At 43.9% G+C, this 12921-nt stretch overlaps 1 protein-coding gene across 1 annotated transcript; it reads left to right on the top strand.

Moving 5' to 3' along the window:
* The first annotated feature begins 567 nt into the window (after positions 1-567).
* On the top strand, positions 568-12174 carry LOC138349916 (uncharacterized). The gene is made up of 3 exons (XM_069299907.1): positions 568-772; positions 3081-3097; positions 12049-12174. The coding sequence occupies exons 1-3, from the start codon at positions 568-570 to the stop codon at positions 12172-12174; spliced, it is 348 nt and encodes a 115-aa protein (XP_069156008.1).
* The last annotated feature ends 747 nt before the right edge of the window (positions 12175-12921 follow it).

Below are 12921 nucleotides of genomic sequence, written 5' to 3'. Positions count from 1 at the left end.
TGTGCAGCAGTATTCCTGCTCTAGAGAGCACTAGCGTCTTGAGGAGAATCATCATTAATATATCATCTCTAGCGTGAAAAGCTCTTGTTATCCAACCTGTCATTTTTCTTGCAGTTGTGACGGCTACTTTACTGTGTTCTTTAAAGGTAAGGTCTTCCGACATGAGTACACCCAGATCCTTTACAATTCCCTTTTCGTTCTGTTATTTGACTGCGTTTTGTACGCGGTTTCTACTTTTAATATTTTCATTTTTTCCGTAGCGTTAGGAGCTGGAACTTATCTTCATTAAATACCATAATATTTTCTGTAGCCGCGGGTTAGTTATGAGTGGTTGTGGGTTAGTTAGGTTGTTCGTTAACATTGTTAACAAATTAGCTATTGTTACATTGCTAACTAATTCTAGCGCGTGGCGGGAGATGTGCCCCATGATCTGGGACGTGTGATTCCTCGCCACAATGTCCGCAGGAGGCGAGGGGTAGTGGGGGATGGGGAGGGGGGATGGGGAGGGGGGAGAGCTTCACAGACTCGCACCATCAATGGGGAGAACAAAACTGAAAAATGGGGATAATGGGTGAAGTAACAGCAGCGGTGGCGAATGCAGCAGCAACAGAAGCGGCAGCAGTAGCATCCGCATCAGCAGCATCAGCAGCGAACAGAAGCATTTGTAGCAACAAATCAGCATCACTAACAGCATCAGCAGAAGAAGAAGCAGCATCAGCAGCAGCAGCAGCAGCAGCTCAGCATAAACAGCAGCAGCAGCAGCAGCAGCTCAGCATAAACAGCAGCAGCAGCAGCAGCAGCAGCAGCAGCTCAGCATAAACAGCAGCAGCAGCAGCTCAGCATAAACAACAGCAACAGCAGCAGCAGCAGCTCAGCATAAACAGCAGCAGCAGCAGCACAACTCCCAACAGCTGGGGCGTAGAGACTTAACATCTCTACTCGCCAGATACCTATACAAATCTGTGCCTCCTTTTGGGATTTATTGCCACGTGTAAGATATCCATTAACACTTGATTCTGACTTTACAGGCCGCCAGGAGTGTTAAAGGCCCGACCCCAAGTCACACCATGAAGGCCAGGGTCATTATACCCTGAGAATATGACCTCCTGGGTCATTATACCCTGAGAATATGACCTCCTGGGTCATTATACCCTGAGAATATGACCTCCTGGGTCATTATACCCTGAGAATATGACCTCCTGGGTCATTATACCCTGAGAATATGACCTCCTGGGTCATTAAACCCTGAGAATATGACCTCCTGGGTCATTATACCCTGAGAATATGACCTCCTGGGTCATTATACCCTGAGAATATGACCTCCTGGGTCATTATACCCTGAGAATATGACCTCCTGGGTCATTATACCCTGAGAATATGACCTCCTGGGTCATTATACCCTGAGAATATGACCTCCTGGGTCATTATACCCTGAGAATATGACCTCCTGGGTCATTATACCCTGAGAATATGACCTCCTACGTCATTATACCCTGAGAATATGACCTCCTGGGTCATTATACCCTGAGAATATGACCTCCTGGGTCATTATACCCTGAGAATATGACCTCCTGGGTCATTATACCCTGAGAATATGACCTCCTGCGTCATTATACCCTGAGAATATGACCTCCTGGGTCATTATACCCTGAGAATATGACCTCCTGGGTCATTATACCCTGAGAATATGACCTCCTGGGTCATTATACCCTGAGAATATGACCTCCTGAGTCATTATACCCTGAGAATATGACCTCCTGAGTCAATGACCCTGAGTCAATGACACTTAGTCAATGACCCTGAGTCAATGACACTTAGTCAATGACCCTGAGTCAATGACCCTGAGTCAATGACCCTGAGTCAATGTGCCCCCACAATGAGTACACGAGCTGCGATGTGGTAATGCCTAAGTCTTGGCAAATACAAGGAAGGTTATCTTGAGATGATTTCAGGGCTTAGCGTCCCCGCGGCCCGGTCCTCGACCAGGCCTCTTTTTTGTTACACATCCCTCCCAAGGAAGCAGCCTGTAGCAGCTGTCTTAACTCCCAGGTATCTATTTTATTTATTGGTAACAGGTGCATCAGGGTGAAAGAAACTCTGTCCATTTGTTTCCGCCTCCACCGGGGATCGAACCCGGAACTTCAGGACTACGAACCTTGAGCGCTGTCCACTCATCTGCCAGGCCCCCCCAGGAAAGGTTAAAGGTAATTATCAAGGGAAAGCGCCAAGCCATTACGACTATATAGCACTTGGAAGGGGTCAGGATAAGGATCTGGGATGGGACGGGGGGGAAGGAATGGTGCCCAACCACTTGAACGGTCGGGGATTGAACGCCGACCTGCATGAAGCGAGACCGTCACTATACCGTCCAGCCCAAGTGGTTAAGAAAGGTTAAGGACGCGACTTGATAAGGGTCCAGGCCTTAGAAAGGGGTTCAGGACCTGATAACGTCCCAGGATTTGACAAATGGCCCAGGGCTTGGAATGGATCCAGGACTTGACAAAGAGTCCAGGGCTTGACAAGAGTCCAGGACTTGACAAGAGTCCAGGACTTGACAAGAGTCCAGGACTTGATAAGGGTCCTCGCAGGACTTGGTAACGCTCCATGAAAGACCAACACGCGGTCACCATCATTGCACGAGTGGGTCGGGTAATCCTCGTTATTCTGACTTACTGAATAACGAGCATTTTATGTTCGTTATTTACTTACATTTTAAATAACTATTTTCTCGATAAAAGACAGAAAATATAAGACACAAATATAACCTGAACACACAACGTAGTGTATTTTGCGTTGTTGCAACGTTGAAACAACGTAATTTACGTTAACAACCTCGTGGTTAGGCTGTGTTATGTGTTTTATCCTAATGATATCATCCCTGCACAAACGTTAGTGCGCGAAAGTCAGTCAACGTTAATAACAACGTCGATTCAACGTCGTTTGAACGTTACTTGATCCATTTCAGCCTTGTGTCCTTATCGTTACAAATGCCATAAATATTTTGTATAGCGTGATCATGTCTCCCCGTTTTTTGTTCGTAAATCATTGAACTATATGAACAGATCTCTCACCCTCTCCAGGGAGGACGGAAGAAAATGTATGTATGCTGGTTAGCATTGCAAATGTGTGGCTACGTCTGTGGTCGGACAAGAAAAAATGCCTCACAGATCTGGGACGAAACCGGTTGAATACGTTTAAATTCTCTTCTGTTTCGCTTTGTATTTGTAGAGATATGGACACAATGCTTACCTCTCATTTTCCTGAATTGGTGTGATATATATATATATATATATATATATATATATATATATATATTATATATATATATATATATATATATATATATATATATATATATATTATATATATATATATATATATATATATATATATATATATATATATATATATATATATATGTAACCCATATGTAACTCCTTTTTTGTAACAAAGTTCAAATAAAGTAAATATATATGTGTACATACAAAAGAATGGGGGTGGTAGGAGAAGATAATATTAGTGTTCAGTGAGAAACCACAAGGTCTCCTCTGAATACTTTTTATTTTCTTCTCCGAGGCTATGGGTCCCCACATTGGCACCAGAGGTGGTACCCTCACAAACTTTTATATATATATATATATATATATATATATATATATATATATATATATATATATATATATATATATATATATATATATATATATGCTAAGCGTCGCAACATCAGACAAGGAGAAAGCCCGCCTCAGAGCAGTTCGTGCCCCCCATGCAGGAGACTTCCTCCTGGCAGTACCCATGTCTGCAATGGGCACGCGCCTAGATCCAGAATCCCTTCGTGTAGCAGTGGCCCTCCGCCTTGGTGCCCCAATTCACACTGAATACAAGTGTATTTGCAACAGGGTGGAAGCAGACCAATACGGACTGCATGGGTTGCATTGCGGAAGCACAAAGGGCTGGCATGCAAGACACAACGAGGTCAATGACATCATCAAGAGAAGCCTCGTCTCAGCTAGGTGCCCAGCGGAGAGAGAACCTCGCATCCTAGGGGTCCAAAACCCGGATTTCCCAGCACTTCGCCCTGATGGCATCACCATATACTCATGGAAGGAGGGTAGACAGTTGGTGTGGGACTACACATGTGTATCCACCCTGGCTGACACCTATGTACACTTCGGAGCTGATCAAGCAGGTGGGGCGGCCAACCACAGGGAAACAGCAAAATCACTCAAGTACAGGCGACTGGAAGGTCAATACCTCTTTGTTCCCATAGCGTCTGAGACGCATGGCCCCTGGGGCAAGAGTGCCTTGGGATTTCTCAAGGAATTGGGGTCCAAGCTCATTGACGTCACCAGAGACCCAAGGGCTTTCAGTTTTTTATTTCAGCGTCTCAGTGTGGCGATCCAGAGGGGGAATGCTTGCTGCGTCCTCGGTTCCTGTCCAGAAGCGGAGGAGCTTCAAGAGATCCATAACCTTTAGGCATTTGTCTTGTATGTTTTGTAACCTTTAAATACACAATAAAGGAAAAAAAAAAAAAGGGAAGGGGGTGGTAGGAGAAAAGCACACAGAAACTGTATTGGAGGGAATACACATTCCCTCCAATGCGTTATGTGTGGTTTCCTCCGAGGCTATGGGTCCCCCTTCTTCCAGCCAGAGGTGGTACTCCCTTCCCTATATATATATATATATATATATATATATATATATATATATATATATATAAATAATAGGGGTACCACCTCTGGTGCAATTGTAGGGACTCACAGCCTCGAAGAAGAAAATAAAGAGTATTCAGAGAAGACCTTGTGGATTCTCACTGAACACTAATCTTTTCTTCTCCTACCACCCCTATTATTTTTTATATATTTTGTTTTATTTTATTTTATTTTATTGCAATGCTACAGTTTACAGAGAACACACACTTATATAACAATATAACAATCAGTGTTTGAAGACCTCGTCCAGCTCCTTGGAGGTTGGGTGCGTACCCAGGATACAGCACGCATTTCCCCTCTGAACTGCGACACTGAGGCGCTGGAACAGGAAACTGGCTGCTCGTGGGTCTCTAGTTTTCCCAATGAGTTCCTCACCCACCTCCTTTAACAACCTAAGTGTACATTTACCCCAGGCTCCCAGAGTCTCAGAGCCTATCGGCACCAACCTGTAACAACGTTCTAGGTCTCTGTACTTGTTAGTTTTCTGGGTCTCCCTGAAGGTGGCCGCCCCGCCTCCCTCAACTGTGCTGTAAGGTAGATAGGTATCAGCCAATGTAGATGCACACGTGTAGTCCCACACGACCTGTTTACCTTCCCTCCACGGCTGCAGGGTGACTCCATCTGGGCGTTTGTCGCTGTTGTCAGGTCTGCACAACTGAGGTTCCCTTTGTGCTGGGCACCCAGCTGTAGCCAAACTTCTCTTGAAGATGTCATTGACTGCTTCATGTCTGGCAATCTTTCCCTGTGTCTTACGACAAATGAGACCATGGCTGCCGTATTGGTCTGCCCGTGCATGGCCGCAAATACACCGGTGCTCGGTGGAGATAGGGGCGGCAAGGCGCAGAGCAACACCAATACTTAGGTCCCGATGGTCCAGGCAGGTGCCCAAGGTGGAATTAGGGACTGCCAACAGGAAGTCCCCAGCATGGGGCGCTTGCACAGCTAGAAGACGCGCTCTGTCCTTCTCAGAAGCTGCCTCAGCAATGCTTTGGCGATGTTCTCCACTATGGGGCCATCCCATTTGGACTGTTTACAGTCATTTGGAAAAGTTGGTCGGGTGTGTGAATTGGCAAGAGTGTCCCACTGACCGGCTCCTTCCACAAATTTGGGATCATGAATCCCAATGGAGTTCCTTAGGTATTCTGGTAGTATTTCATTCACTAATTCACCTGTTGCACTGGTCGAGGATAAGAATGCCGGCAAGGCTATCTGTGACGCCTTGCGAATACCTATAACCCCGAGTCTAAATGGGAGCGTTGATTGGTCCCACTGGTCATCTTGCAGGGAGAGGTTTAACACTTTCATGGTTATTGACCTTAGGAGTGAGTCATATTCCGTTAATTTTGGGCTGTCGGAGGAGGGAGCACACCTGAGGAAATAGGTCAGTCTGGGCAAAGTCAGGCACCTTGTGAGGAGGTACAAAGCATCGTGAGCGTCCAAAGCCCCTATTCCTCCCTCTATCCTCCTCAGGTCGTTCAGCTTTTCTTCGAGGACTACCTCAATGGCACTCGAGCCCAGAGGTGCCCCTAGCAGCACACTGTCGGTGGGAACGATCACTGGGGCTCCTGGCAATAAGATTGGTACTGCATCTATGATTGGTTGGCTGGATGAGATGATTTCACACTTTGATGGGTTTAGAGTGAGTCCTAAATCTTCTCCCCTAGATTTCACTAGCTGAAGCTCTCCTAGCAGGGATTCCTGTGTCCCTGCCAGGGTGCCATCGTCCAGGAACCAGATGTTGAATTCGCTGGACAGCCTGCTTGTGACCTCTTTAGCTGCCATGCAGAAAAGGAAAGGGGCAAGTGGGTCTCCCTGCTGGACACCTTCTGCAGAAACAACTTCATGTTCCCCAAACAACAGTATCGATTCCCTACTGTACCCTGCTGAGACGAAGGGGAGTAGAGAAGGAAAGCTTGTTCGAACTGCTTCCAGTACCACATCACTTTTTACCTGGTTGAAGGCATTTTTAAAGTCTAATTTAATTAATGCCTTATTTTCTGGGAGGTCCTTGATATAGGCTCGTGCTGCATGAGCTGCTACTTCACAGCCATGGGGGACACCAAAACCTAGTTGATGGGGTCGAAGCATCGTTGCAACGTCTATGCTAATTTTTCTGACTTTCTGACAGCTGCCCTAGCAACAAGGTGTATATATATATATATATATATATATATATATATATATATATATATATATATATATATATATATATATATATATATATATATATATATATATATATATATATATTGGCAAAACAGTTTGTATTTTATCCTACCATCGAAGGACACAATAAAATGTATATGTGATGGTAAGTATTGTGCCTGGATGGCCATGTCTGTGGTGAGAAAATTAAATACTTGTTGGACTGTTAATATCAGTCGTAATGTATTCTTTTAGTTTCTTGCAGAATTCTAGCATTCGGTTCAGTGGCTGGGAATACAATTTAGAGAGAGGGTGGGAGAAGGGAAGAAGAGGCAGGGATAGCAGACAGACTAAGAATGGTTTCAACTGACGAAGATAAAGGAAGGTTGCAAAAACAAAGGCCCTAAACTTCAGAGTGAAGACCCGAGGAACTGAAAATAATTTAGAGTGGAAAGACATAGAAGAAAAACGAAGGTAATCCACTCGCTAAGAAGAGAGTCTCCAAAAGGGCGAGACTAATCTTAGAAGGTAGCTAATGAAGCTACTTCAAGGACACTGCAAGATGACTCCTGCAACTTGCTTGCAAGGAAAAGGTTTTTTTGTCTCTCTGTCTCAGGGAGTGTGACAGACGTCAGCATTAGTGTTAAGGAAGATTTATTGGTGTCTCAAGTCGGGTTAAGTTGACACAGATGAATGTGGGTTGATGAGAGAACTAGAGAGAAGACACCTAAATGATGTGTGATATTGTGCTCATGTTAATCTCTCTCTCTCTCTCTCTCTCTCTCTCTCTCTCTCTCTCTCTCTCTCTCTCTCTCTCTCTCTCTCTCTCTCTCTCTCTCTCTCTCTCTCTCTCTCTCTCTCTCTCTCTCTCTCTCTTTCTCCCTCTGTCTCTCTCTCTCTCTCTCTCTCTCTCTCTCTCTCTCTCTCTCTCTCTCTCTCTCTCTCTCTCTCTCTCTCTCTCTCTCTCTCTCTCTCTCTCTCTCTCTCTCTCTCTCATAGAAAACGTCAATATCACGGTTCTATTACGGACAGAAACTACATATTTGATCAGATTGGTCGACTCCGTCAAAAAATGCGACGTATTTGGTGAGATTTTGGTCGAAAATTCATAAACGCTATTTAATCGCACTTGTGCAATTAAATGTACCTAAAAAAAGTACCTGGCTAGTGGGTTACCGAGGCAGTAAAACAGCTCCCCCCTCCCTTTTTTTGGTGGTAATTAGAGAATTGAGAAGATTTTGATGAATGCCTTCACATTTCTTTACCAAGGTGAAGGGTCATCATAAGATTGTCAAAGGTAGGATTATATACTAAAGGGGGGGGGGTTACCTGTTGTGTAGGGCTAGCTGTGTACCTATTGTGTAAGAGTAGTGTACCTATTGTATACGAGTAGTGTACCTATTGTGTAAGAGTAGTGTACCTATTGTATATGAGTAGTGTACCTATTGTGTAAGAGTAGTGTACCTATTGTATACGAGTAGTGTACCTATTGTATACGAGTAGTGTACCTATTGTATAAGAGTAGTGTACCTATTGTATAAGAGTAGTGTACCTATTGTATAAGAGTACTCTAGCTATTGTATAAGATTGGTATACCTATTGTGTAGGGGTGATGTTCCTAGTGTCTAGGGGGCGGCGCACCTATTGTCTAGGTGAAAGTACTAAGCCAGTATGACTGTATAGCATTTGGAAAGGGAAGGGAAGGCAAGATACCCCCCCCCAGGAGAAAGCAACAAGCCAGTAATGACTATGCAGCAATAGTACACCATAAGCGAACTAGCGAGAGGTGTGGTTTAGGTGGGGGTGGAGGAGGAGGGGAAGGAGGCAGGCCAGTGGGGTGCAATAGCGGAGGGAATGAGGCAGGTAGGTAGGGAGGCCAGTAGGGTCAGGGGGGAAGGAATGAGGCAGGTAGGGAGGTAGGTAGGGTAAGGGGTGGTGGTCGAGTCATGAGCAACACACACACAAGCAAACAGACAGACGCTCAGCTCCTGAAAAACATGGCCAAAATGAGCTCGAGAAAGTGGACATCCTTGATACTGTCGACTTAACACCCACCCGGTACCTTTTTCCGTTTTTTTTTTTTTTTTTGCGTTGTGTGAAGACGACCATCTGGCCTTGGAATGAAGGAACTCAAACACTTAGTGCCTGAGCGTTTAGATTTCGTCATGGAAAAGGCTTTAGGAACTTTTGCAATATTGCTTCCCCCCTCCTCCCACATCCCCCTTCCCCTCCCCTTTTAAGGTAAGGTATAAATAACTTTCAGGGGAAAATGTTTATATCTGGAAAATAGGAAATTGGAAGGTAAATAGACTTTAGAGTACCGTTGTTGTGAAATTCCACACACACACACACCTCCCCCTTTCAAAATCATCTTCCCCCCCCCCTTCTTCCACCTATCCCCCCCCTTTCTTTTTCTTGAGACAGCGACGTCGATGTAATTTAACGTTGATTTAAATCTCAAGTTGATTTGGCGTTACTGCTGCGTTGATTTGACGTTAATGCTGCGTTGATTTGACGTTAATGCTGCGTTGATTTGACGTTAATCCTGCGTTGATTTGACGTTAATCCTGCGTTGATTTGACGTTAATGCTGCGTTGATTTGTCGTTAATGCTGCGTTGATTTGACGTTAATGCTGCGTTGATTTGTCGTTAATGCTGCGTTGGTTTGTCGTTAATGCTGCGTTGACTTGACGTTAATGCTGCGTTGACTTGACGTTAATGCTGCGTTAGTTTGTCGTTAATGCTGCGTTGATTTGACGTTAATGCTGCGTTGATTTGACGTTGCGAGGGTTGAGCTCTGCACTCTCTACCCGTTTCTTAACTGTTAATTAACTGTTACTAACTACTAACTAATTTTTTTTCCACACACACACACACACACACACACACACACACACACACACACACACACACACACACACACACACACACACACACACACACACACACACACTCACACACACACACATACACACACTCAAAGAGGCAGCGCAGGCTCTCAGCGTGCCTCTGGCAATGATCTTTAATGAGTCACTTATGTCGGGAGAATTGCCCAGTTGCTGGAAGGAGGCAAATGTCGTACCGATTTTCAAAAAGGGTGATAGGGAGGAGGCACTTAACTACAGACCCGTATCACTGACAAGCATCCCCTGCAAAATACTTGAAAGAATAATTAGGCTAAGACTTGTTGAGCACCTGGAGAGCATTGGGTTTGTAAACAAGCACCAACATGGGTTCTGGACAGGGAAATCATGCCTAACAAACCTTTTAGAATTCTATGATAAAGTAACAAGGATAAGGCAGGACAGAGAAGGCTGGGCAGACTGCATATTTCTTGACTGCCAAAAGGCCTTTGATACGGTACCGCACATGAGACTGCTATACAAACTTGAGAGGCAGGCAGGAGTAAGCGGAAAGGCCCTAGTATGGGTGAAGAACTACCTAACAGGAAGGAGCCAGAGGGTAATGGTAAGGGGCGAAAAGTCGGACTGGCGAACAGTAACAAGTGGAGTACCTCAAGGATCGGTGCTGGGACCAATCCTCTTTCTAATTTACGTAAATGATATGTTTACAGGAGTGGAATCATACATGTCAATGTTTGCAGATGACGCAAAATTAATGAGAAGAGTTGTGACAGACGAGGATTGTAGGATCCTCCAAGAGGACTTAAACAGGCTGCAGAGATGGTCAGGGAAATGGCTACTGGAGTTTAACACCAGTAAATGTAAAGTTATGGAAATGGGATCAGGTGACAGGAGACCGAAGGGACAGTACACAATGAAGGGGAACAGCCTACCTGTAACGATTCGAGAAAGAGACCTGGGAGTGGATGTGACACCTAATCTAACTCCTGAGGCACATATAAATAGGATAACGACAGCAGCGTACTCTACACTGGCGAAAATTAGAACTTCATTCAGAAACCTAAATGAGGAAGCTTATAGGGCGCTTTACACTGCCTACGTGAGACCCGTCTTAGAGTATGCCGCGCCATCATGGAGCCCCCACCTGAAGAAACACATAAAGAAACTGGAGAAGGTTCAGAGGTTTGCGACGAGGCTTGTCCCAGAGCTACGAGGGATGGGATATGAAGAGCGGCTGAAGGAACTGAACCTTACGACACTAGAGAAAAGAAGGGAGAGAGGAGATATGATAGGGACATATAAAATACTCAGGGGAATTGACAAAGTGGAAATAGATGAAATTTTCACACGTAATAATAACAGAACGAGGGGACATGGGTGGAAACTGGAAACTCAGATGAGTCACAGAGATGTTAGGAAGTTTTCTTTTAGCGTGAGAGTAGTAGAAAAATGGAATGCACTTGGGGAACAGGTTGTGGAAGCAAATACTATTCATACTTTTAAAACTAGGTATGATAGGGAAATGGGACAGGAGTCATTGCTGTAAACAACCGATAGCTAGAAAGGCGGGATCCAAGAGTCAATGCTCGATCCTGCAAGCACATATAGGTGAGTATATAGGTGAGTACACACACACACACACACACACACACACACACACACACACACACACACACACACACACACACACACACACACACACACACACACACACACACACAGGAAGCAGCCAGTAACAGATGTCTAACTTCCAGGTACCTATTTATTGGTAGGTAGCAGGGACACCAGGATGTAAGAAACTCAGCCCATTTTTGTTTCTTGAATCGAACTCGGGCCACAGGATTACATGTACAGCGTGCTATCCACACAGCCACCGGCGCCGATATGTTTGTGTTTGTGTGTGTGTGTGTGTGTGTGTGTGTGTGTGTGTGTGTGTGTGTGTGTGTGTGTGTGTGTGTGTGTGAGTGTGTGTGTGTGTGTGTGTGTGTGTGTGTGTGTGTGTGTGTGTGTGTGTGTGAGTGTGTGTGAGTGTGTGTGTGTGTGTGTGTGTGTGTGTGTGTGTGTGTGTGTGTGTGTGTGTGTGTGTGTGTGTGTGTGTGTGTGTGTGTAGGTTCACATTCACTACCCAGAAACAATGTAATATATATATATATATATATATATATATATATATATATATATATATATATATATATATATGTGATATAGTGCGCTTGATATCTTTTCTCTGGTGTAACTAGCAAATTAAAAGATGACAGTTATATAAAAATAGCAATAATCGAAACGAAAATGAAAAATTGTAAATGCTTGATGAAATTAAGCAAAAGACGGAGGAGGAGGAGAAGGAAGAGGAAGAGAAGGAGAAACAGGAGGAGGAGGAGGAGGAGGAGGAGGAGGAGGAAGAGGAAGAGAAGGAGAAAGAGGAGGAGGAAAAACTCTACAATGCGGAATGAGAAAATTTGCTTCGCAATACAACATTCGTACGATTTGGCAAGCATTAAATTTGCAGTGTTTGTCGCTTAACCAGAGCGTACGATCCTGACCAACCCACACATTATATATATATATATATATATATATATATATATATATATATATATATATATATATATATATATATATATATATATATATATATATATATTGGCACCAAGGGATTCCTCATTATTTCTTTAACAACCCAATCTACCATTCGATAATGGTTGTACTTATAACAACTAATGGTCGAACGTGCAATATATGGACTGTTGCAGCTCTCTCCCCCTTTCCAAAAACAAAAAAAAACTCATGTTTTGTACTATAATTTGCATAGCGGGCAGAAGGCAGCAACTCAAACCTAAGTGTTCTTGAGTAGAACAGTCCATATATGTAAGTTCCTCTAATTGTTGTTATAAGAACTATATCATTTATCAGTCAGTTACGTAATAAACATATTTTGAATGAAGAATGAAGATCATCAACTTCCCTCCCCCCTTATATGTTGTCCTGGGAAGTTCCTATCTAAAATGTTAACTAATTTTCTTCTAGACGTGTTAGCCCATCTATGTGGATCCTTCTTTACCTTGTCAGTTTGACTTGTGATTAAAATCACCAACTACAAGGAACTTTGCCGTTGGTGCGCTCTTAACTATTGTAATCTTCTCTAATGTCGTTAAGATATTTCTGTTGTTTTTATCATGCACTTCCTCTTTGGGGTCGCC

The sequence above is a fragment of the Procambarus clarkii genome, chromosome 43, assembly GCF_040958095.1.
Source record: "Procambarus clarkii isolate CNS0578487 chromosome 43, FALCON_Pclarkii_2.0, whole genome shotgun sequence".
Taxonomy (NCBI): Eukaryota; Metazoa; Arthropoda; class Malacostraca; order Decapoda; family Cambaridae; genus Procambarus; species Procambarus clarkii.
This window is presented reverse-complemented; position numbering and strand designations above follow the sequence as displayed.